We start from the raw sequence: 25,017 nt of genomic DNA, 5'->3' as shown, positions 1-25,017 counted from the left end.
ACTTGGTTGTATGTCTCTGACCTCCCCACAAACTCTCTCTCCTCTGGCCCTTCCCTCCTCCACAAACTCACAAGGACTTGTTCATCAGAATTGTGCAAAAGGGACCAAAACCTAATATATCTTACTATTCAATTACTTTGATTCAGTTATAAACCTTAACTGATTAATTTCACTAGATTGTGTAATGAATGTTTTTGAACATTTTCTGTGTAAGTTTTTAAGGTTAGAGAAAGATTTAATGTATGTAGCTTTACACTATGTATGCTTTCTATATATGTCTTTATGCAAGACTTCATGCAAGCTTTATATGTATACGCATATAAAAAGTATCTAAAAGTATAAATAAAACATATTTCTACATATTTGCTAAGTGATTTATATCAAGATTTCATATGAATACATGCTGGAGTACATTCATATGAGTACATGCTGGCTTTTCCCACCAACATGCTGCACCTGCATGTGGGATTTATCCCAAATGTGCATGATGTTGTTTCAAATGTAGTTCATTGTATGCTTTGCCATTGTGAGACTTAGTGGATCAAGCAGTAATTAACTTCGCTAATAAAATGGATATATTTGTAAACCTACTTGAATTTTCTTATCTTTGTTGCATACTTCTCATTCAGAATTGAGAAGTAGAAGTGGTAGAGTATATAGAATTTGCAGTGTACTGGACCTAAACAGTTTACTGTACTATGAGTGTGAGCACTGTTGCCTATGTTGATTTTGTTCTTCATGACTCATTAAAAAAGGTGCAATTACATTGTGTAATTTTTTGCGGTCAATCTCTCCTGGCATAATAAACAACAACTTTTATGGAATGGTTTATTTTGTGCAAATCCAACTGTTCTCTTTTGAGCTCAGGATAAAACTACATACACAACTCCCCTCCAGCTTAGTGTTTTCATTTACAGAGTTTTTCCTAATATGTGTGGTCCTAATATTGAAACTGCTTCCATATCGTTATAAATCTACTAGGGAATTAAGAATAGGAGTCTGTGCTGTATGGTCTTTTTGGTGTTGTAAGGTTAGTCACTTATTTTTATTAATAAGATTTTTCTGCATAATTGCTCACATCATTAAGTTTGAGTAAAAGTACTGAATAAGATCTCATGGCTATATAATTTAAGGAACTTCATTGTCTATGCTTATTGAATTTTCTTTGCTCTTTTTGATGTTTTTTTTCCTATTGACCAGAACACCTAGCTTATTGTAGTTGCATTTTTCCCTAAATTTTTCCCTTAATTTCAAGACAGTTTATACTGGAAGTATTTCTTAGTATTTTATCCCTGCTGACAGCAGGGGGGTAAGAACTTGATGATCTTTAAGGTCCCTTCCAACTTAAGCCATTCTGTGATTGTGGATTCTGTTATGCATGGCATGTGCATATCAGTAGTTTAGATGTGGAAGTGTTCCCCTAGTACACTAAGAGTCCAGGTTATGTGGAGTTCTACTACATCAGCATTTGGTTTAAATATTCAGTGTTCTACAGATGGAGAGGGTGTAGTTAAGAGTGTCTGGGTTATCTTAGTATTTGTTTAAACTTAGTAGAAGGCAGCTTACAAAATAACTCCATTAATTTGATTTGGCTTACACTGTGATACCTTAATACATATATAACTGTTTATTTTACCTGTAGTTCAGAAACAAATTCTTATTATTTCTGCATAGAATTTTGTGTTACTTGTTAGTATTCTAGCATGCTGTGTAACAGCTGATGTTATGAATGACATATAAAATAAATAGGTGCAATGGATTTATATTTTAAAGCAAAATTTTGGTTCTACATTAAAGCCTAAGAATAAGGTCTTAATTTTGTGATATATACCTTGGATTGAAGACCTCAAGCAGCTTCTTTCAGCTTAACTTACTGTGTCTGCTTAAGTGATAATTGTGCAGTAATTTCTTTGCATGAGCTATCTGTAAAAGGAAACCAGGCAAATAATGATTTTTTGGTATTGATATGAAATGTGATTCAGAATTAGCAATGTTTCTGATACCAAGAGGGAAAATATAAAATAGGGTGAGTTTTTTTTGTTTTTTTCAAAATGCAAAACTATTCTATTTTTAAAATTTGAGTTAGACAGGAGTGATGTGCAGGTAGTGTTCCCTAGGATAGAGAACTTTTCTCCAGAAACTTGAGAATCTTGGGAAGGTGGGGTGAGAAGGAGGGTGGGAAAGAAGAAAGCACTGACTATGGTAGGAAATCACGGAGGTACAGTAAGTATGCTACTGTGACTGTGCTTTTTTTTAGGAAAAACATTGTGTTTCTCTTAGTAAATAGTTTGAAAGTCAGGAAAAAAAGTTGTTTTTATTTTACAGTGTATTTTTTTGCAGTGCGTGTTAAAGCATACAGCTTGTCCTAGTGTTCTACATCTGTATAATTTGCACTTCATGAAGAAATTTTGTTTTGCCTGAAGTGCTTAAATACTGTAATTGAAGAAGCAAATATGACTGGCTGCACTGATTAATAAGCAGCCTGACATTTCAGTTGTGAATTAACCATTTAGACTTGGCTTATCTGTAAACATGTTTGTTATGGATATAAAATGGATGCAACAGAAACCAGAGCATGAATATGTCCATTTTTTAAACTCCTGTAAGTATTGTCATTGAGTTTATTTTATATCTGGTTGCAACTGAACTACCTTTCTTTCTCCTGCCTTTCCAAAGCAGTTGATATAATTGTGCCATTACCTTGATTCACTAAAAATTAAGAACCACTTGGGAACATACTAGACTTTGACATTTTAGCGGACTGTAAGTATTTTAATTATGATGGCAGAGTTTGTATTTTTTTTCTTTCTTTTTTCTTTCTTGGTATAAGAAGGGGAATTCTGTTTCCATGATGTTATTTTAATACAGGAAACTATTTAATTTTTCACTTTGAAAATTACAACTAAGAGAAAATGTGGAGCAGAAGGCCATGAAGTATTTGGCATGGAAGGGAGTACTTTATACTTTGGAATAACACTACGAAATGTATGAAATCAATCTTGAAAAAAATATACTTATGTGAAAAATAAATCTTGCAATCACTTGGCACTTTATTCTACTCTGTAGCAGAAACTTGAATTATAATCCAGAGAAATAAAGGAGGGCAAAATGACTACTCTTCGCCCAAAATAAAAAGTCAGCATTTTTCTAGGCATGACATAGTCTCTGTTCTGCATATCAACAGATCTCAGACACTAAGACATAAATACCATATCTGGATTGACGTATACACTGGGAGAAGTAGCTCTTCAGCTGGCTTTTTTAAAACATGTCATTTTGCGGAGTCTGGTTATTAGTTGAGTTTTCTTTTGCAGTAAAAAAAATCCCCATATAATGGTTGAGTTTTTTGCATGCTTGTGTTGAAACTTGGCAGAACTACCCGTAGTTTTTAATCATATATGCTAAACAGTAGCATAGTAGCTGAGTAGCACTTGAGGTTTTTAGCTATGTTCAATTGATTTGTAGTGTTCCAGTTGTTCTCCTAAAATTACAATATAAACTACACATTAATTTGTGCTACAGATAGAGTAAAAGCTACTTGCTATTTCTAGAGAAGGAAGGTAGTTGGCTCTATGAAATAGAGGTGGAATTGCATATTTGGTATATTAGTTCTATAAGAATTAAACTGACTTTTGTACTGAAAGTCTGTACATATTCCTTTATGTCAGTTAAGTCAGTTCTAAATGGTGACAGCAGTGTGTTTGCTCTTTCTGTATGAAAAGAAAGTGTAGTATAATTAGTGTCATTTCTACAATGTAAAGAAGACTCAAAATAAGTGGTGAAATCTTATGGAACAAAAGCTGTGAGACAAAGAGCCAACAGGAATTGAAAAGGACAGCAAGGACAGCAGCCATGCTAGTGTAACTGTGCAAGGTTCTCAGGAGTGAAAGAAGAAGTAATTCCTGGTCTCATTTAGCTGGAGACTATAAGGTATCGTGATATAATCCAGTCAAGGTGAATGAACAAGATTGTGCATGGTGAAATTCATTATTAATCAGGTGAAATTACATGAAGTGTACTAAGTCATTTTATACATCCTACCTTTTTTGAACTTGCTCTCATTACTTCCACCTGTCAGGTGGTGGAGAAATTCGAGACATCTTTCTAAGAGTTCTCTTTTCATCTTTTATTTGTGAAGACAGTGTATGGATCCAAACTGTCTTTTTTCTTCTATCCTGTTTATTGGAAATATTCTTACCTTAAAAGCTCACACCTTCGTCTTCTAAAGTTTTATTTCAGACTTAACCTTCAAGTCTACTCCTATTATTCTTTTGCATTTAACACACACCACAGTGTATCAAATGCAGAGAAACAGTTTTCACTCTCAACATCCCAACAGTCAGTACCTTCTATTAGTTTGATTTTGTGTGTGTGCTCTCCTTACCCAAACTTGCCAGCTGCTGCAGTTGTTAGTATACTTCTATACCTTCTGTGTACAGACTCCTTAGATGTATGTAAAGCTTAAAGAAGGAATTTAAACATTCCAGGTTTTCTGAAAGAATCTCCTCCCTTTTGATGCCTGGAAAGCGACAATAACTAAGAAGCAAAATGGCTAGTTAACCCAAGTGTAGATTAATGTAACCACTGATATTTTTCTTTGATTTAGTTTGGTTTGGTATGTTTGTCTCCATCCAAGATGTCAGATGAGTTAAGAACAGGTAAATGAGACATGGAAAGAACATTGATAGCATTTTTTAGGTTGATGTACCTTAAAAAAAAAAAAAAACAATAAACAATATGATGGCAAAATGAAGATCTTCTCGTGATTTTATTAATTAGTAATTTTGAATTATGGCACACTGGCTAGCTATGAAATTTGTTAATATAGTTCTTAATCTGTGTTTTAACACCACTACCCTATATCAATAAATGTATGAGGGACACTTGAAGAAATAGGAAATATTTTAATGCAGTTAATTTTCTTTGGAGTGGACTGTGTATGTTGAAAATACCCACTGGGATTTTTCTGCTCCTTAGCATCCTAATGCTGTAAGACTTCTAGAAGGAGGAGAAGTTGATTGGAGTGCCATGTAACTTCAGTTCTGTAGGGGTAGGAGACATGGACAAGTAAGCATTTCTCCAGTGAGTGTTATTTGCTACAACTGTCATGTAGAAATTGCTACTTCTGATGGCTGAATTTGTGAGGAGTTTGTCCGGTAACTAGAAATGCTGGTAACTAGAAAATGATCTTTTTTATCATTAGAAGTACTTTGATGCACTTTTTCTGAAGTTATCAAGGTATGTCATGGCATTTAGGAGGGAAGTAATTCACCAGTGCATCTTCTATTCAGGAGACTGTGTATTTAGTTCAGAGATGGACATGTTAACCAGAGAAATTGAAGGAAAATGTTTAACCCTAGAATTACAAAGCAATAAGTGTTTAGGAAAGGCTGAGATTGTCTAAATGATCTTTAAGCAGGCTGATTTTGTAAGCTGACATATCTCCAATCTGGTAATACCCAACAGAGCTCTGGAGGCTCTGAAAATCTGTAGAGCTTTAAATAACATCAGTTTTGATGTTTTTTATATTGCTCAGCATCACTGTTTATTTCAAAATCAAATGCAATAAAAATGTATTCTAACACTAATACTGTATTTCTACTACTAGACTATAGTCCTTAGAAATTGCATCACAGAATAACATGGGCTGGATTGGACCTCTGGGGACCATCTAATCTATCCTCTGCTCAAAGTAGGGTTAAATAGATCAGATTGCTCAAGGCATGTCCAATTCAGTTTTCAGTACTTCCAAGAGCAGAGATTCCAGTTATATCATCTGTTGCATTATTTGACTGCTCTTCTGGCAAATTTTCCTTGGATAACAGTGAGATTTCTCTGTAGACTTCTCAAGACTGAACAAAACCATGGTTGATTCCTCCACCCCTCCTCCCCCTATCAGATTACCCTATTATCTACAGAGATACTGTACAAATTCTATTCTACTATTAGCAAATGCTTGTATGCCGGGAACAATCTTAAGTGGAAGGGACAGAGATGCTCTCTTTAGATCCATTAGAAATATCAGATTATGGCATAAAAGGATACAAAACAGGTAGGTAAGAGGTCCTAAACTATTGATTTGTGTTTGTTTAGGACAGATCTATTAAAAATATGGTTAAAAAATTTCTCATGTAGATTCCGTACTTTTGGGTCCCATACCTTTTGTGTGATACTTGGTCAGCTGTTTTGATCAGAATGTTTTAGGGTTTTTTTTGAAGTAGTTAAATTGTGTTTCAGCTATGACAGTTCAGAGAATCCATCTACATGATGCACTTCAGACAACAATGAACAAGACGTAATTGAATCATAGAAATGGCTTGGGTTGGAAGGCGCATCTAAGATCTTGTTCCAACCTCCCTGCTGCGGGCACGGTTGCTAACTACTAAACCAGGCATAGATCAAGTTTGAAAAGCAGGTCCACAAGAAAATAATGAGGTTCAACAAGGCCAAATGCAAGGTGTTGCACTTGGATCCGGGCATTCCCAGATGTATGAACGGACTGGGAGAACACATTGAAAGCAGCCATGCCAAGAAGGACTTAGGTTTCCTGGTAGATGAAAAACTTAACATGAGCCAGCAGTGTGTACTTGCAGCCCAGAAGGCCAACAGTATCCTGGGCTGCATCAAAAGAGAGGGTGGGCAGCAGGGACAGTGAGGTTACTGTCCACCATTGCTCTGCCCTTGTGACGCCCCATCTGGAGTATTGCATCCAGGTCTGAGGGTCTCAGCACATGAAAGACATGGAGCTTTTGGAGTGGGTTCAGAGGAGGACATGAAGATGATCAGAGGGCTGGAGCACCTCTCCTATGAAGACAAGCTTACAGAGCTTGGCTTGTTCAGCCTGAAGAACAGAAGGCTTAAAGGAGCCTTCCAAGAGAGCTATTGCAGCTTTCCAGTATTTAAAGGGATCTTATAAGAAGGAGGGAAATCAACTTTTTACGTTAGTAAATAGTGATAGGATGAGAGAGTACGGTTTTAAACTCAACGAGGGGAGATTTAGATTAGATATCAAGGTGAAATTTTTCACTCCATGGGAAGTGAGGTTCTGGAAAAGGTTGCCCTGAGAAGCTGTTCAAGGCCAGGCTGGATGGGAGCCTGGGCAGCCTGATCTAGTGGGTGGCAACCCTGCCCATGGCAGGGGTCTGGGACAAGATAATCTTTAAGGTTTCTTCCAACCTAAGCGATTCTATTGTTCTGTGTTTCTGTAAGGTAATCAGTAACTAATTTGCTGTCCTGCAAGACCTACATAATTCTCTCACAAAGTGGGAGAAACCAGTGAGATTTTATCATTCAACCTGGAGTAGTTTAAGTAGATTTCATAGAGTTTTCCTGGTAGTAACATTATAAATACTCCAATATAAGCCTATTTGCTTGTCTCCCAGTTGAATAGGGAAATGATTTAGGTTAGCTTACTTGTTTGATTTAAGCCATAATTTTCATTTACTGTTGTCAGGTCAGTCTTTATGCAATCTTGTTGAAATCTCTTTCTTTGAAAATTACGTAGAAGCAAGAGATCTGTAACTTCTGAATTCAGTAATTGAATAGATTTTGCATTATTTCTGCTTTATGTTTTCCACACTCTAGCCTTAACGTTAGCTCATTCTTCTTCTAATAACTTCCAGTGTGTCAACTGTGTTTTTAACTAAGATTCACAAATCTCAGAGCAGTATTCTGTATCTTAGGAAGCCAGGAAAAAAAAAAAAAAAAGTAATAGAAATGGAGTGGACATTAACCAGTGGAGGTTAAGTGTCCAAAAGCTGGAACAGTACTGTGATGATGTGTCATACTTTTTTTTCTCTAAACACACTTATTTGACATAGCTGTCATAGCTGTCGTAGAATTAGCTTTGTTGGCTGTTACTAACTACTAAAACACATTTTTAGAATATAAAATTTACATTTACTATAAAGATGAAATACACATTTCAATTACTTTGAAGATATTTTATACATTTGTGACATCACATAGTTATCTAGGTACTGTAGTATTCTAAGCACTTCAATTAAATTTTGATTAGATTTGAATTATAATATGAAAAATATCAAGATCAGTGCTTTCTGCTTGAAAATCTTTTGCGCTATATGTGAGCCTGTAACGTCAATTCTAATGTTTTCAACTACTTCGACTTCTCAAAAATTTAAACAAAGTCTTAGCCATTTGGAATATGTTCTTATGATGGATAGACTTGGAAGCAACCTTTGTGTAGTTCAAAACAAAGGCAAAGGTTCCCCTATTCCATTTCATTTTCCACTATGCATAGAATTTCTTATTAGAACTGGTGTTCTCTAATTTAACATAGAGTAGCAGTAGAATGATGGTTTGTTTTTGCTTTCAGCTGCTGGATCTTTAATTTTGTACATATTCCTAAATTTAAAGGAAGTCTTTTAATATTGAGCCACTTTTAGACTCTGGAATGCTCTAAAAATACCCTTAAAGAGCTCTTAGGGCTTTGATTGATATTTAATCCTTCTAAGCTCTCCTTGCTATCCAGCGGTTATAGATTCTATAAGTTCTAGTTAGCCAAATGGTATTTATGTGAACCCAAATCTGTTACACTGAGGTGGTTGGTGGATGAAACCTGTGTTTCTCTGTCTACTTGTACCATTCCAGTTTCTTGATTTTCACTCACCCCATCCCTACATTTGGGAGATTCAAGAGTCTTACCTGTCTGATCATCTTTTATCTTTCTTTTACTGCTCCTGAGTTTGCAGGGAAAGGAAGAAAGTTAATACAGTAATCAGGGTAATAATCTGGGAATGAGAGGTGTTTCTTCTGTGCATCTTTTGAAGAAATGGCTAAGTGGAACATTTGGAAAACATTATTATTATCTTTTTATTATTATTATTATTACTATTTTTGTAACTTTTAAGTACAAAGAGTTAGGTGGCCCTTAGGGGTAATCACAAAATAAGTAATCAATAATAATAATAGCTGTTTATTTCATAACAGTCATAGTGTATCGGAGGTTATTTATGTTGCAGGCTGAAACTTAGCTGAATCTTTTCAGTGGTATCCAGTGACTGGACAGGAGGCATTGGGAACAAACTGGAACACAGAAGGCTCAGTGTGAACACTAAGAAGCACTTCTGTGCTGTGTGTGTGACTGAGCATTGGACAGACTGTGAAATCTCTCTCCATGGAAATATTCAGAAGTTGTCTCAGCGTAGTCCTAGTCAACCTGCTGTAGGTGCCCCTGCATGAGCAGGGGCTTGGACCAGATGGCCTCCAGAAGTCCCTTCCAGCCTTAACCGTTTTGTGAAAATAATACAGGAAGTATCGCAGACATACTTAGCAAGAAAATGTGTACCATGATTGTAATGCATAGAGAACAGAAACAATTTCCTGTAAATAAGGATCCTATCCTGTTAATATAAGTAGCTGTCTCCAGCAACTATAATACTTCACCTTTTCATTTTATATTTTGATCTATTAAGTGATGAAATGAGTGGTGTTCCCTAGGGGTCAATATTGAGGTCAGTCTAGTTCAATGTCTTTATTGATTATCTGGATGAGGGGATTGAATCCAACCTCAGTAAGTTTGCAGATGACACCAAGATGGAAGGAAGTGTTGATATGCCTGAGGGTAGGAAGGCTTGACTGAGAGATCTGGATAGGCTGAATCACTGGGTTGAGATCAATTGTATGAAGTGCAACAAGAGCAAGTGCCAGGTCCTGTACTTCAGTGCACAACCCCATGCATCAGTACAGGCTTAGGGCAGAGTGGCTGGAGAGCTGTGTGGAGAAGAAGGATCTGGGGGTTTTAGCTGACAGCAGTCAGAACATGAGCCAGCAGTATGGCCAGGTGGCCAAGAAGGCCAGCAGCTTCCTGGCTTGTATTGAAAATAAAGTAGCCAGCAGGACCAAGGAGGTGATTGTCCCTCTGTACTTGGCACTGAGGAGGCTGCACCTCAAGTATTGCATTCAGTTTTGAAGACAGAACTACAAGAAAGACATTGAGTTCCTGGAGCATGTCCAGAGAAACGCAGTGCCTCTGGTAAAGGATCTGAGTAGCTGAGGGAACTGAGATTGTTCAGTCTGGAGAAGAGGAGGCTCGGGGGAGACCCTAGTGCCCTTTACAACTCCCTGAAAGGAGGCAGTAGTGAGGTGGGGGTTGGCCTCTTCTTCCACCTAACTAGTGGAACTAGGACAAGGGATGATGCCCTTAAGTTGAGTCAGGGGCAGTTCAGGTTGTGCTGTAGGAAACATTACTTCTCAGAAAAAGCAGTGAGGTGTTGTAACAGACTGCCCGGGGAAGTGGTGGAGTCACCATGCATGGAGGTGTTCAAGAAGTGTGGAGATGTGGCACTGATGGGCATGGTTTAGTGGGCATGGTGGTGATGGGTTGACAGTTGGATTAGATGATTTTAGAGATCTTTTCCAACCTTAATGACTCTATTATTCTATGAAAACAAACAACACCTCCATTTTCATTTGTTTTTTTTTCTCCCTTTCATTAATGTCAGCTTTCACACTTGCTCTTCAGACAAAAGAACTGCAGTGCAATATCTCATTAGGAAAGAATAACAGAACTGACCTTAGAAGCTGAATCTACTTTCACTAACATATTTGCAATGCACAATTGAGATAAGTGATTTTTTCAGGTGTTGCACTGCATTTGCACTCTTCCTCAGAAAGCACTGGCTGTTAGGCAAAGTGCCTTGAGTAGTGGTTATCACTGCTTGAAGTATTAGGTTATGTCCACTCTCCAACATACATTTTATTAAGTATTTTCAAAAGCATGAAGAAGTAGTGGTAGAGTTTATAATTAGTTTGAGAATATCATTGGTGCAGCAGAGCAAGATCTTGGATCAAGCTAGAAATTCTATCTGATACTAAAGCAGTCATACTGCATAGAGGTACTTAACCTAGAATTACCAGTTTTTGTGTTCAGCTGCTTTTTTGGGAGCTATTAATCTTAACAAAAACATCCAATTGCTGTTTTTTAACTAAAGCAGTAGACTATGTTCTTTGAGAAATGCAAGAACTGAAAAAGAAGAACTGTATATTTTGCAATACTGATGATAGCCCTGGAAATGTACACAGATATCAAACTTTTTTTCTGTTTTTTCTCGTGCTCTGTGCCTTAGTGTACAAGCGCTTCAGAGAAGCACCTCAGCCCAGAAGGGGGTGCAGGTGGTTTATCCGTACTGGTGACTTGTAGGACTTTCTGGCTTACATGCAAATACTTGAGGTGGCACCACTTAAGCCCTGTTTTGTTGATTACATGTTGCCTTTCATTCATCTCACCACAGGTCCATTGCTCTGTCCACCAGCCCCTTACATAACTGCTGGTAACTCTGGCCCCACAGCCCAGTTGCTCCTGGTTTAAATACCTCCTTACAAAGTGAGCTATCCTGATGGCAAAGATGCTTTGCCCCACTTAATGAGATGGTTGCTATCTCTAGTAAGCAGACAATGATCCTGGAGTCCAATGGTCAAAGAGCCCAAAGTCCTGTTGTCAACACCAGTTCTACAACCTGCTGTTGATACACAGTATCAGCACTCCTCACACTTTTTCACATCATTGGCAGGATGATGGAGAACATCACCTGGGCTTTTCCACTTACAGAATCTCTGGTTGAAAAATTAGTGTTTGGTAATAGAATTAAAGTAACTGATGAATTGCTAGATTTGTTTTCTGTAACTGTTGTGCTTGCTAATATCATTTCAATAAAACACCTCTTCAGGAGTTTTGTTTTTTCCTATTGTTTGTGAAGGTAATCTTGTTGTTGATGTGTATTAATGTGTAGGCTGGATGTGTAATATTGGTATATTGCCTACCAAGGGCAAATGCAATTTTGAAGTGTTTGCAGGTAGAATTAGTAGGTAGATGAAAATGAGAGAATTATGACATAGTCATTCAGCTTAAGTGTAAATGTGCTTGTTCTCCGTGATCTTATGGAAATGTGGAATTTCATTATGACAATTGCTGACTAGTATTTTTCTTAGATGCTTAATAATGTGACTGTCCAGACATTGTTTTTGATTTTTGTTACTATGTTTTTGATGGAGTTGCCAACAGTAACCTCTTCCATTGGTCCCTTCCAGTGTGTGTTTATCTGTACTTCCTTGTGCCGTTATTCTGGTATAGTAGCATTATGCTAATGGAAATTATATGTGAACACACAGTGCCACTTTATGTACTTTATTCTGTGCTGTTCAGTTAATCACTACTCATCCCATAAATCCTTAAAAAGATGAAAAGAGTAATGAATTCCATATTATTAACTGAAATGTTTACCAACCCATCCTTATATCAGCAGTGTTTATCTACTTGCTTTGGAATAAGAATCTTAAGGCAAGAAATCAAACAGTATTTAGTAAGAAATTGGTGTTATAACATGGGAGTATGTTAACATTCTGCAAGTACTTAAAATATTCCCTTTTTTCCACTGTGAATAGCATGTGTAAACTTTCTACTTTACTGCTAACAACTACAGTTGGTTCCTTGTATTCATTCAACATCTCTTATTTGAAGGCAGTTATTCATAGAAGATTTGTTTACACAAATATTAAAAAGGAATGCTTATATAGAACTCTAGGGTATTATTTATACTTGTTTCAATTTATAGTATTGTTCAAGAAACAAGTGTTCTGGATTACTTGTTGAAAGTTGGTGTTCTAAGAAGCTTTCGTTTACTGTGAAAACATGTAATATAGCAAAAAATTCTTCATAAGTGTACTGATAATTATTATAAATGCTCAAGATATGAAGATTAGCTTCTTATTCTGACCATTAAAAGCAAATCATTACTGCATGTGATTACAAGATCTTATTCACTTTACCTTCTGGTGTGTTTTCGTTAGCCTTCAAGAGAAGAAAAAAGAAATTTCCTACCACACTTAAAAGTAAATAACACATTTCTATTTTCTGCACTGCTGCATTATTTTGTGTAGACAATAAAGCATATGTAGCTGAAGAAAACTTTTCAAAACTCTAATAGCTTTAAAAAAGTAAATTAGTTCAGCATAAAGTAGTCCACTAGCAAAATAAATAGTAATCATTAGTATGACACATTTTAACAATCTTGTTTGATTAGTAATTGATAAGAGTTAGACCCCTCAACCATTTAGTCTTGATATTTCAAGTCTAGAAAACAGAAGGAAGTCCCATTGAATCTGAGTGTATAAAAAAATTGCTAGGGAACTTAACAGACAACATGAAATTATACAGAATATGCAAGAAAGAGGTAATTTTCCTCATAAGAGCTTTGCTTGTGTTCTGTCTGCTAGTCTGAAGAACTACTAATCTTGTCACATTCAGCAGCTGGGCGTGGGCAATATATTTTTTTCAACTTGGAGGGGTTAATTAGCTTTCTTTCAAAATGTGCCCTATGTAGCTTCCATTCACATGGTACAGCAGGCTCTGGCTATACAAAGCAAAACCATTAATAGGTGGGTGTGTCCAACTCTTTAATTAGCCAGAATAAAGAGAATCTTTATCAAACAAGCATCTGTTACTTGTGATACACCTGACTACCATTAGGCTAGGATGGAATCTTTTCTGCTGAAATATACAGAACAGTTGCTTATATGTAGCAGAGCTGAGAAGTGCAGAAACCTAATCCAGATAATCAAAATGTGTTCAAGAAACACTAATGTGATATAAAACAAATATGTTGGCTGACTCAGGAACATGATGTTAGAAAAACTAATAGTGAACAGGAAGACAATAAAAATTTACTTTCAAACTTTCTGTGTGGTATCTGCAAGGATAAGTCAGTAAGGTGTAATATGCCATAGTAAAGAATTAGATTTAGGATAAAGACTTAGGACAGAAAAATGAAAAAAAAAAAAAAAACTTTTTAATAGATTAATATTAAGTCATTAGGTATATTTCTGCTTAAGAAAAACTGACTGCAAAGTTTATATTCTCCAGCCATGCTGTAGCCATCCTGATCCACCTACTAATAAATCAGTCTACAGATCTACCAATTAACCTATCAGATTATTAGTCATAGAATCGTAGAATCCTTAGAGTTGGAAGGGACCCTTAAGGGTCATCTAGTCCAAATCCCCTGCAATGAACAGGCACATCTGCAGCTAGATCAGGTTGCTCAGAGCCCCGTCCAGCCTGACCTTGAATGTCTCCAAGGACAGGGCATCCACCACATCTCTGGGCAACCTGATCCAATGCTTCACCACCATCACTGTGGAAGACTTTTCCTTATACCCAAACTAAATCCCCCCCCTTATTAAGTTTGAAACCATTTCTCCTTGTCCTATCAGCACAGACCCTGCAAAAGAATCTGTCCTCTTCTTTCCTGTAGCTCCCCTTTAGATACTTGGAAAGGCTGTTACTAAGACTCCCTGGAGCTTCCTCTTCTCCAGGCTGAACTGCCCCAGCTCTCTCAGCCTGTCCTCACAGGGGAGGTGTTCCATCCCTTGGATCATTTCTGTGGCCCTCCCCTGGGTGTGCTCCAACAGGTCTCTGTATCTCCGGTACTGGGGAGTCCACATCTGGACGCAGTGCTCCAGGTGAGGCCTCACCAGCGCAGAGTAGAGGGGCAGGATCAGCTCCTTTGCCCTGCTGGCCATGCTTCTTTTGGTGCAGCCCAGGATATGGTTGGCTTTCTGGGCTGCAAGGGCACAATGCTGGCTTGTATCCAGCTTGCCATCCACCAGTACCCCCAGGTCCTTTTTGGTGGGGCTGTGCTCAATCCTTTTCATCCCCCAGCAGAAGTGTACCGTGACTCTGAGGTAGAGCAGCACATCAAATTGTATTGGCTTAATGCATAAATGCACAGCTGTCACCAAACTGACAGTATGAAGATTAAATGAACTCAGTCACCAGCGCACTGTGATCACCTCTCCTTGCTCAACTTAAGGCCATTACCCCTCATCCCATTGCTAGTTAGGTGGAAGAAGAGGCTAACCCCCACTAACCCCCACCTCACTACTACCTCCCTTCAGTTAGCTGTAGAGGTCTCACCCTAAGGTCTCCCCTGAGCCTCCTCTTCTCCAGACTGAATAATCCCAGTTCCCTCAGCTGCTCCTAATAAGACTTGTGCTCCAGTTCCTTTACCAGTGGCACTGCCCTTCTTTGGATACGCTCCAGGGCCTCAATGTCTTTCTTGTAGTTCTGTCTTCAAAACTGGACACCATACCTGAGGTGCAGCTTCACCAGTGCCAAGTAGGTTGTCCAAGGAGAGGCCATGGGATTCTCAGAGGTGTCTTCAGTTCTCCCTGGGAATTCTCTCCCACAAACCTCTGGATTCACTCTCAAATATCCCTGTAATCTCTCATGTATTATTACTCTGGACACTCACCTATAAGACTGGGTTGAAAGTACCCAATTCTTGACTACCCCTATTCAGTATCCTTCAGCAGACTGTCATCTGGCACTGGCACTTGGGGTCTGCCCGTCTCAAGGCTTCTCCACAGTAACTGATGGCTGACTTACAGTCTGGGTATCCTCTGTTCTTGTCACAAAGCTGCTCTCTTTTTCTACACTAATGTAAACAAGACACTCTCCCTGACAAGCACTACAAGGACAGGAACATATTATACTCCACTCTTAGATTGGAGAACCTCAATCTGATATCTTGAGCATCTTGAATTGCAGTTGTAATGATCAAATACTATATCTGAGGTGTGGTCTGGTAATTAACATAAATGTGGCAATATGGAACAGCTTCTTACCAGTCATAATGGTATCTGACTAAATTTAGCACTCTTCCTCCCTTTCAGTGATTGACATGTTTGTACACTGTAACTGGGAAAACAACGTGTAATTACAAGTAAAGCTGAAGGGTGTTAGGAAATAATGCATTTTAGTTCTTTTTGATTGTTCACTTTTTCTTCCTAATGGAGATGCAAAATAGTAATATTTTTTTTTCTAAAAAATTTCAATACAAAAAAAATCAGTTTTTTCTAATAGCTGACTTTGCTTTCTAAGTAGTAAGAATATTTTTTTATTAAAATCTTTGGTGTTAGTACTTGGAAGATCACCTGTAAGTGGATTAAATGCAAATCAAAGGTCACCGTTTCCTGTAACAGCCATTTTCATTGCTATTCTTATTTTAAGAATTTTGAACTTCTTACCTAGAAAAAATTCTTATTTGCAGTGCCTTGATGCTGAGCAAGAAATGAGTAAAACTTGAATTGTTCAATTTAGAAAATGGTTACATTGTCTAAGTAAAAGTTAAGTAAAATGTTAAAGCTGAAATACTCCTTAGTATTCCATTGGGAATGTTGTTAATGTTACGTCATTTTTTATGTTTTAGTAACCCCCAAAAACACTTGCTCTCCCACTGTGCTGTGCTGCAACTCTTCTCAAAAGACATAATGATCAATGCTATGTGTATTGTTTCCATAGATAAGTCCAGGCATATGTATATAAAACATAAGTTCCCTTTCTGCCTTTGTTTGCAAAAAGTAGTTTTCTAACTCTGTTTATTTACAGTGTGGAGCAATTTGGTTCTGTGCACCTACAACTAACTTTAAAAATGATTGCATTGGAAAACAGAGTTTTCCTCCAGGGCTGTATTATTGGAAGTTGACTGTTCTTGTTAACATTGTTAAGATAGGATAGACTGATACGTGAAATGTGATATTGTTCTTCAAATGAAATAATTTTATTTTGGATTTATATTGAGTTTTCTATAAACACACACAAAAAAAGGGATGGGATTTGCTCTTTCACAGTAAATGCATTTATCCAGAGGACACCCATTTTTAATTAGAATTTTAAGTCCTTATTTAATTAGGATTTTTAACATTTCAGTAGTCATCTGTGGAGTCTGGTTTCCTTCCATATTCTAATTTTTGTCAGGCATGCTGTAAAGAAGTATAGAGGTCAGACGTAATGACTTTGAAAGCTCATTGATTAGTTTCAGACAAGTTCGATCATCAGTTTTTTCAGTCAGAATATTTCAAATGCAGTTCAATCTGTCATGTACTGTAGGCATGAATCCACAAAATTTAAGCCAATGTTGTTCACAGCTGGCAAGGTCCTACCTCTGTCCCTTACCCCATGGCAAATTTATATGCCTATTTCCTGCGCAAACTACATTTGCATGCACAGTGAGTCAGGGGAAGGGACTGCAGAAACCTGGCTTTAAATCAGCTTAAACTACTTTGGAACACAGCCTTGAAAGGAAGGTCTGTTATTGCAGCTGGTTCAGTAGTCAAGCAAGGAGAATATTGAATTTTCTGAGGAGCTTTCAAGGTTTAATTGTGCAATAATGAATTCTTCCTACTATGAATTAGTATGCCCCTGAGTCATTACATTTTTGGTGACAGTTTTGTTTCAGAAAACACTGTAGGTCTTCTTTTTTGGGGGGGAGGTTGTTTGGGGGAGATTAAAGGATACTTTCTTCCCTGCCAGCCATGTGCATCTATACAGTTAAGCTAAAAAATCACCTAATGATATTGTAAATATTTTGTAGATTTTTCATGGGAACTCCTTTGAGTGTGGATTGTAATGCTACTAATTTTTAGTGATATTGGTCCTCACCTTGACAAAATATACTGGAGCTAATATAGATTAGTAGGGATTAGGGCAAGTAAGATTTTTGGATAGCATTTAGGTTAGAGGCTACTATTTTGTATTTGTTTATGTAATCCTTCACAGAAGTACACAGGCTTCTGTTTTGAAGGTATTAGGCAATGAAGTAACTGTCTCATCTGGTTATTATTTATACTGGTTAATAACCCACTGCAGTTATTTTTATTATTAATTTATTATAATTATTATTTTTAATCTACTTCCTGATTTTCATTTAATGTTGATTTGGCTTCCAGTCAATTTTATTGGTATTTCTTTTGTGCGGACTTGAGGAATCCTGTAGTTCCCTGTATATTCCTTGTTTTGATGATAAGTTTTCTTTGTAAGGCATTTTCTTTGTCTCTCCTACCATTTTTCTGTTGAATCCAGTTGTTCTCTTTAAAATGTGTCACAATTCTTGCTGCCTTTCTACTGCTTACGTACTTCTATATGGTTTTGTTGGCAGTGAGTTTCTTCTCATAATTACAACTACAATGATTGATTTAATACTTTTTACTGAAGGTTATTTGAGTTCTTTTTCACTGTGACTCATTACTTGCTTTTCAGAGTCTTCTTTCCAGATTATATCCCTTCACTCTGTCATCTGTTAGTTTAGCTTTGAAATTCATGTAGACTTTACAATGTAATTCAGGAAGACGGAAAAGAGAAATACTTGTATATTGACCAATTATCTTCCAGTCTAGAGAAGACTTTGCTAACTGCTGAGTTGTTCTAAGTGACAAAACTCTGATATCTAAGTGAGATATTTCTGCATATATAAATAAAAGACATTTTGAATGTAAGTAAGATAATACTAAGATACAAAAATCATTTACAGTATCTTGTATGCTAGTAGGGGAAAAACCACTTAGCTAATACCAAGGTTGATACTAGCTAATTTTAAGATCCAATCAAACCACCCAAATTAGTGTGCTATAGCAAATGCCAGAATAATAAAGCAAACACATGCACTAACCTTTTTAATTTTGCTTCTTAATTTTACTCAGAGACCACAATGCAGACATCAGAGGCTGGGTCGGATACAGGTTCAACTGTGACTTTACAGACATCTGTGGCTGGCCAGGCAGCAGTGCCCACGCAGGTAGTACAGCAAGTACCCGTTCAGCAACAGGTAAGTTGCTGTTAGCTTTGGGAATATTAAAAGAAAAATCAGGAAGAGTAGTTCTTCACAACATAGTGAAGAAGATGATTTTGTAGCAGGCTGCTAAATGAATTGTTTTGCTCCGCTTTATTGATTTTATTTTGCTGGAATTAAAATAGCCACCTAGGAAGGCAAGCTGTTTTCAGGGTCTGTTCTTTACACTAAGGCATATGACAAGCACCAATTATATTCACATGTGATTCTGACAGTAGATTATTACATACTTTATGGAATAACTCATAGAAATTAAATTTATATTACTGAATATTTACACTTAGACCATTATATAATATATTTATGACACTGCTGGTTAGATAATTTCTTCTTTAATTTGCAGTTCCAAGTAAGTGCAATGTAAATGTAAAAATGCATCTCTAGGCTTGATTCACTGCAGATCTTCACACATTGTCATGAAAGTATTTGTGATAAGACAATATGTAATTCACTACGTGCATCTGCCAGAGAAGTAGGAAGACTTGTGTAACAGCCAGCACAGTTCATGCCTCTCTTTTATGAGGTGGTCACTCACTTACACAGTACCCACAAGCTTTGCGAGTGGTGGCAGATGAAAATGGAAGGTAAAAAGAAAAATTGGAAGAGTGAAAATAGGGACTAAATGTGAAAGCTATGACTGTTATCCAAGATTTTTCCTGATTACATAGAAATTAGCTGTCCATCTGACAGGTAATCTGAGTGATATCTGATGTTGGTTTTCATCAAAAGTTAAATTGACAATTTCAGAATCACAGGATATAATTTATTAAACAGTGTAATCTGTTCTCTAAATTGATTTTTCAGCATTATGTCAAGTACAGTTCTAAAATATGAGGTGGTGTATTTTTTTCTGCATTTATTTTTGTAACGGTGTTCCACACAGTCATATATTTTTCTAACATTTTTTACCTGAGGTACAGACTACACTTAAAATGGCTAACAGTTTCATTAGTATGGCTGGTGCCTATATATTCGTGTATGTTTTAAGAAGCAAGTTTATTTCCAAAAAAGTGGTTCTGAAAAGCATTGAATTTGCATTTATAAAATGTTATTCAAATGCTTCTCGGTGTGTAGTTTCTCAAAATTTGTCATTAGTAAATCAACAGTTGTCTGAAATACTTTCTCCTGAGTTCAGACTGTTACGGAGATGTTTCTCTTAATATAAATATTGATTAGAATAAAGACCTTTTAATAGTATGTTAGTCTTTATTTGATGCTCCCATGATGCTTGAACACAGTAACCTCTGCAGGAGATTTCGTCTGGTTTTAAGCTCTTTTTTTTTTTTTGTCTATTTTTTAAGCTGTGTAAAGTATGGGACATTTTTTCCTTATGAAACATGATCTATATAATGTCATATTTTTATGTTCTCATATTGTGACAAATGTTTGCCAAATGTAAATTATGTGATTTGCTGTTTGTTACTTCTGTATTTTAGCTTTTCAGATAAGAGATGGCCATATAGTAGTGATACAGTGTTGCCCATTTTATCAAAGCTGTTACCTTTATGATGGCCTAATTTGCATATTGAATTTGATCCATTTATAGATTTGATCAGTGTGATGGAAGATTGGTAACCAGTTAGTGGCATATAGGACACTTCTTTAGTTCTAATCATTGAATTGATTGAGCTGTAAAGATGGGATCTTCAGTGCATTTCTCTGTTATTTTTTTCATAAACAGATGAAGAATGAGTTTGGTTTTGATGTTTATAAACTTTGTGCAAAAGTACTATTTTTCTGAAAACTTAGAGAATATATTTGGCTCTATATTTTCCCACATTAGTAATGCATTTAGCTATATCACCTACTCTCTATATCTTCTCTGATGTTATTCCAATTTATCAGTGTAATACTCATATGGAAATATAAAAGTCAAGGAGTGGATGGGTTTGGTTTTTTTCCTTGCTTGATTAGGCCTTAGTGGGTACAGGAGACAGATATATTTTTATTGCAGTATGCAAGATTGTAAAACTGTCAGTTGCTACATCTCCTTCATTTAGTACTACTGCTTCAAAGTATTCCCATTTAATTCCATATTCCATTGTTATTTTGCATTGTTTTTCTTTGTGTTTATACTAGATTATATTTTTTCAGTTGTCTCTAACAGTAAGAATCAACATAATGTTTCAAAAAAGAAAGCTAAGTGGATCAACTGAGCCAAGAAAGAGAGTTTCTTACAAAATATTGCAGGGATCAGTGAGTAAACGAGTATGTGGAACAGTCAATGCAAACTCTATTGCAGTAATTAAAACATGGTATGTGGGAGATATCTGTTTAGAGAGAAAGCAAATAAAATTCCTGATGTTTTCTCAGTAAACCCATAATCTAAAAGATAGGTATGTGTGGCGAAGGGAAGAGTGAAGACGTAAGCATGGTATGCCAGAGGGAAATGTGAAGTTACAGGGTTAAAAAAAAAGGAATATCAAACACTGAAACAGTCAGTGTGTTGGAGAAATTGTAGATGTGATCTACCTTGAAGAATTCTCTATGAGTAAGTTGCATTTGCCAAAAATAAGTATTTGGCTTTATGTGTGTTCATTAGGAGCAAGCCAATTTGCCTGAAGAAAATAAGGAGGAAAAATGCTTGTATCCGAAATAGTGTTGCTAGCAGGAGTAGGGAAGTAATTGTCCCTCTGTACTCAGCACTGGTGAGGCTGCACCTCAAGTACTGCCTCCAGTTTTGGGTCCCTCACTGCAAGAAAGACATGGAGGACCTGGAGTGTGTTCAGAGGAGGGCGACGAAGCTGGTGAGGGGTCTGGAGCACAGGCCTTATTAGGAGCGGCTGAGGGAGCTGGGATTGTTCAGCCTGGAGAAGAGGAGGCTCAGGGCGGGACCTTATCACTCTCTATAACTACCTGAAGGGAGGTTGTAGTGAGCTGGGGGTTGGCCTCTTCTCTCTTGTAACTAGTGACAGGACGAGGGGGAATGGCTTCAAGTTGCGCCAGAGGAGATTTAGGCTGGACATTAGGAAATACTACTTTTCTGAAAGAGTGGTCAGGTGCTGGAATGGGCTGTCAAGGGAGGTGGTGGAGTCACCGTCCCTGGAGGTGTTCAAGAAACGTTTAGATATAGCGTTGAGAGACCTGGTTTAGTGGGGTTATTGGTGGTAGGTGGATGGTTGGACTAGGTGATCTTGTAGGTCTTTTCCAACCTCGCTAATTCTATGATTCTATGATTCTATGGTTTAGTGATAACTCTTGGTGATACGTGGACAGTTGGACTGGATGATCTTGTATGTCTTTTCCAACCTTGGTGATTCTATGATTCTGTCATTTCTAATGCTGGTTTCAAATATCATACTTTTGATGGGAGACAGACATTATTTCTACATGTTCAGTTACAAATGCTGAGAATGCAGTGGAAGGTTCTAGGTGAATAACATATAAGGTATAAATTTCCTTCTTTTCTTTTTCCTATGGCTTGTAAAAGACATACTTGACAATAATACAGTCAGCTGTATTCACAGTGTATGTGGATGAATATTCACATTCAGATTATATTCTTATATGAATATTACTTACTAAAACAATAGGTCAGTTTTGGAATTTTACTATGTTCTAGATACCGTAACATGTACTTGTCTAACTACAACTATTTGGTGGATACTGAAACTTCTGTATTTTCACTTGTATTTTTATTTATTAACAGTTCTTAGTCAATAAGGCCATTTTAGATTTTTTTTAAGTTAATCTTAAAAGCATACCTAATATTTCATTTTTTCCTGGTGAAGTCATTCTTTCTAATGTTTGCATCCCCACTTATATGCCATGCTTAAATGTCATCTCATACAAATATGAATTTGGAGTTATTGTCATGGTACCACTGTGATTTTTTCAATGCTCAGAAGATAACACAGAACCATAGAATTGTAGAATCCTTAGAGTTGGAAGGGACCCTTAAAGGTCATCTAGTCCAAATCCCCTGCAATGAACAGGCACATCTGCAGCTAGATCAGGTTGCTCAGAGCCCCGTCCAGCCTGACCTTGAATGTCTCCAAGGACAGGGCATCCACCACATCTCTGGGCAACCTGATCCAATGCTTCACCACCATCACTGTGGAAGACTTTTCCTTATACCCAAACTAAATCCCCCCCCTTATTAAGTTTGAAACCATTTCTCCTTGTCCTATCAGCACAGACCCTGCAAAAGAATCTGTCCTCTTCTTTCCTGTAGCTCCCCTTTAGATACTTGGAAAGGCTGTTACTAAGACTCCCTGGAGCTTCCTCTTCTCCAGGCTGAACTGCCCCAGCTCTCTCAGCCTGTCCTCACAGGGGAGGTGTTCCATCCCTTGGATCATTTCTGTGGCCCTCCCCTGGGTGTGCTCCAACAGGTCTCTGTATCTCCGGTACTGGGGAGTCCACATCTGGACGCAGTGCTCCAGGTGAGGCCTCACCAGCGCAGAGTAGAGGGGCAGGATCAGCTCCTTTGCCCTGCTGGCCATGCTTCTTTTGGTGCAGCCCAGGATATGGTTGGCTTTCTGGGCTGCAAGGGCACAATGCTGGCTTGTATCCAGCTTGCCATCCACCAGTACCCCCAGGTCCTTTTCGGCAGGGCTGTAGTCTATCCTTATGTCCCTCAGCTTGTACTGATAGTGGAGGTTGCTACGACCTGGGTGCGAGACCCTGCAATTTGTTGAACCTCATGAGCTTCACCAGGGCCCACTGCTCAAGCCTGTCTAGGTCTTTCTGGATAGCATCCCATCCCTCAGACATGTCAACCACACCACACAGTTTGGTGTCATTTGCAGGCTTGCTGAGGGTACACTCAATCCCACTGTCGATGTCATTGATGAAGATATTAAAGGGCCTTAGTCCCAGTACTGACTCCTGAGGGACACCACTCTTCAAATTACGCTGTTTATATCTATGTTATATTTTTTGCAAATATAAAATTCTGGCCCAGAATAAGGGCCAACTGCATAAGGATGGAATGAGAGCCTTTCTCCTCTACAGCTGTGGCTGTATTGAAGTCTTTTGAGCAAAAGAGTACTTTGTGATATTTTCAGCTAAAACAAACCCCTAATTTTCACATAGCTAGTATAAATATGGATCTCATAAAACCCTACTCCAATTAAGAAAAAAATAAAAATTTTCAGTTACTGAAAATTTCAGATTACATTTTAGTCAATACTGCAGTGGTGGCAGTTGGTTTTGTGCAGCGCAGCAGCTGTCACTGTTGAAGTATGACGGAGGAGAACGGTGACAGAACAAAAGTGTATACATCTAAGCAAAAAGCATCAAGAGTAAGAATTTAATTACACTCTTAACACTTCGTTCTGTCTTTATCGTTGGAGGAATTTTCTCAGTTTCCTTCCTTAAATATGGGGATTTTTCATTAATATATCATTGTGTTTTCAACAGGCACTCTAGCACAGAGCAACAAACTTCTAAAGATTAAAAATTTACTGTACTTTGTATTTTCTGCCATGCAAAGTGGAAGGATTGGAGAAATAAAACAAAAATAATCATATAATCAATTTTATAAAAGTGTATCAGTGCATCTGAAGTTGAACAAACCAATTATTGTAGTCAACATTCACTATGGCCATCACCTTACAAAATAATTGTTTCATTAAACTGGAGATGTAGACTTCTGCTAATCAAAATTAGTCTTAATGCAAAATCATGCTCAGCATAAGAGAAACATAATCACAAGCTCACATTAAGCATTATATACATATGAATGTGCTTAGAATATTACAGCATATGCTATTTATATTTTGTTTGCCAAAAGTATTCCAGACTAACGAGAGTACAAAAATTATGACTAGATCACCAGTCCACCCCAAGAACATACAATCATTAAACTCTAGTACTGATACTTAGTAATAAATATTTCACTGTGTTTTCAATCTGAAACAATTAAATTCTTGGAGGAGTTTTGTGGGTATGTGTTGTCTTTTTTTTTTTTTTTTTTTTTTAGTATAAAAAAGCCATTTTGATTTAAGTAACAGTTACAGGTTCTCTCCGTCATTCTTGTTTTCTGGACTTTATAAAATGTGCAAGGAAAATGATAAACAGAATAGAAGGTAGATAGTTTTTTTAATAGTTTATATAAATAATGATTTTTTTTTCCTATGGTGTTTTGTTTCCCCCTAGGTAAATTTTTCTAAAATACTTTTATATCCATGAAGAGTATATGCACATGTATATATATGTAAATATATATGTATGCACTCTTCCCTTCCTGACGATTTAAGAAAAATAATAATAATCCAAAGGCACTTAAATTAACTTTCATGGAAACATTTTTCCCCAAATGAAGTGAAATAGGAAATAAAAATGGAATGTAAAGTATTGTATAACAAAGATTTTCAACTCCGCAGAATTTCCATATGCAAAGCCATTCTAAAGATCACTTATTTGTCATTCC

General features: G+C 37.1%; 1 protein-coding gene across 2 annotated transcripts in view; it reads left to right on the top strand.

Annotated features, from left to right (window-relative positions):
- The window catches only part of RFX3 (regulatory factor X3), a 133,616-nt gene that overhangs the window by 51,605 nt on the left and 56,994 nt on the right, over positions 1-25,017 (top strand). For both annotated transcript variants that reach the window (XM_021381307.1, XM_021381308.1), the window contains exon 2: positions 18,496-18,620. In XM_021381307.1, coding sequence (XP_021236982.1) covers positions 18,504-18,620 — 117 coding nt within the window. In that variant the 5' untranslated portion in view covers positions 18,496-18,503. The remainder of the gene's footprint in view (positions 1-18,495; positions 18,621-25,017) is intronic.

This window comes from Numida meleagris, chromosome Z (assembly GCF_002078875.1).
Source record: "Numida meleagris isolate 19003 breed g44 Domestic line chromosome Z, NumMel1.0, whole genome shotgun sequence".
Classification (NCBI taxonomy): Eukaryota; Metazoa; Chordata; class Aves; order Galliformes; family Numididae; genus Numida; species Numida meleagris.
Note: the sequence above shows the minus strand (reverse complement) of the source record. Positions and strands in the feature narration are given on the sequence as shown.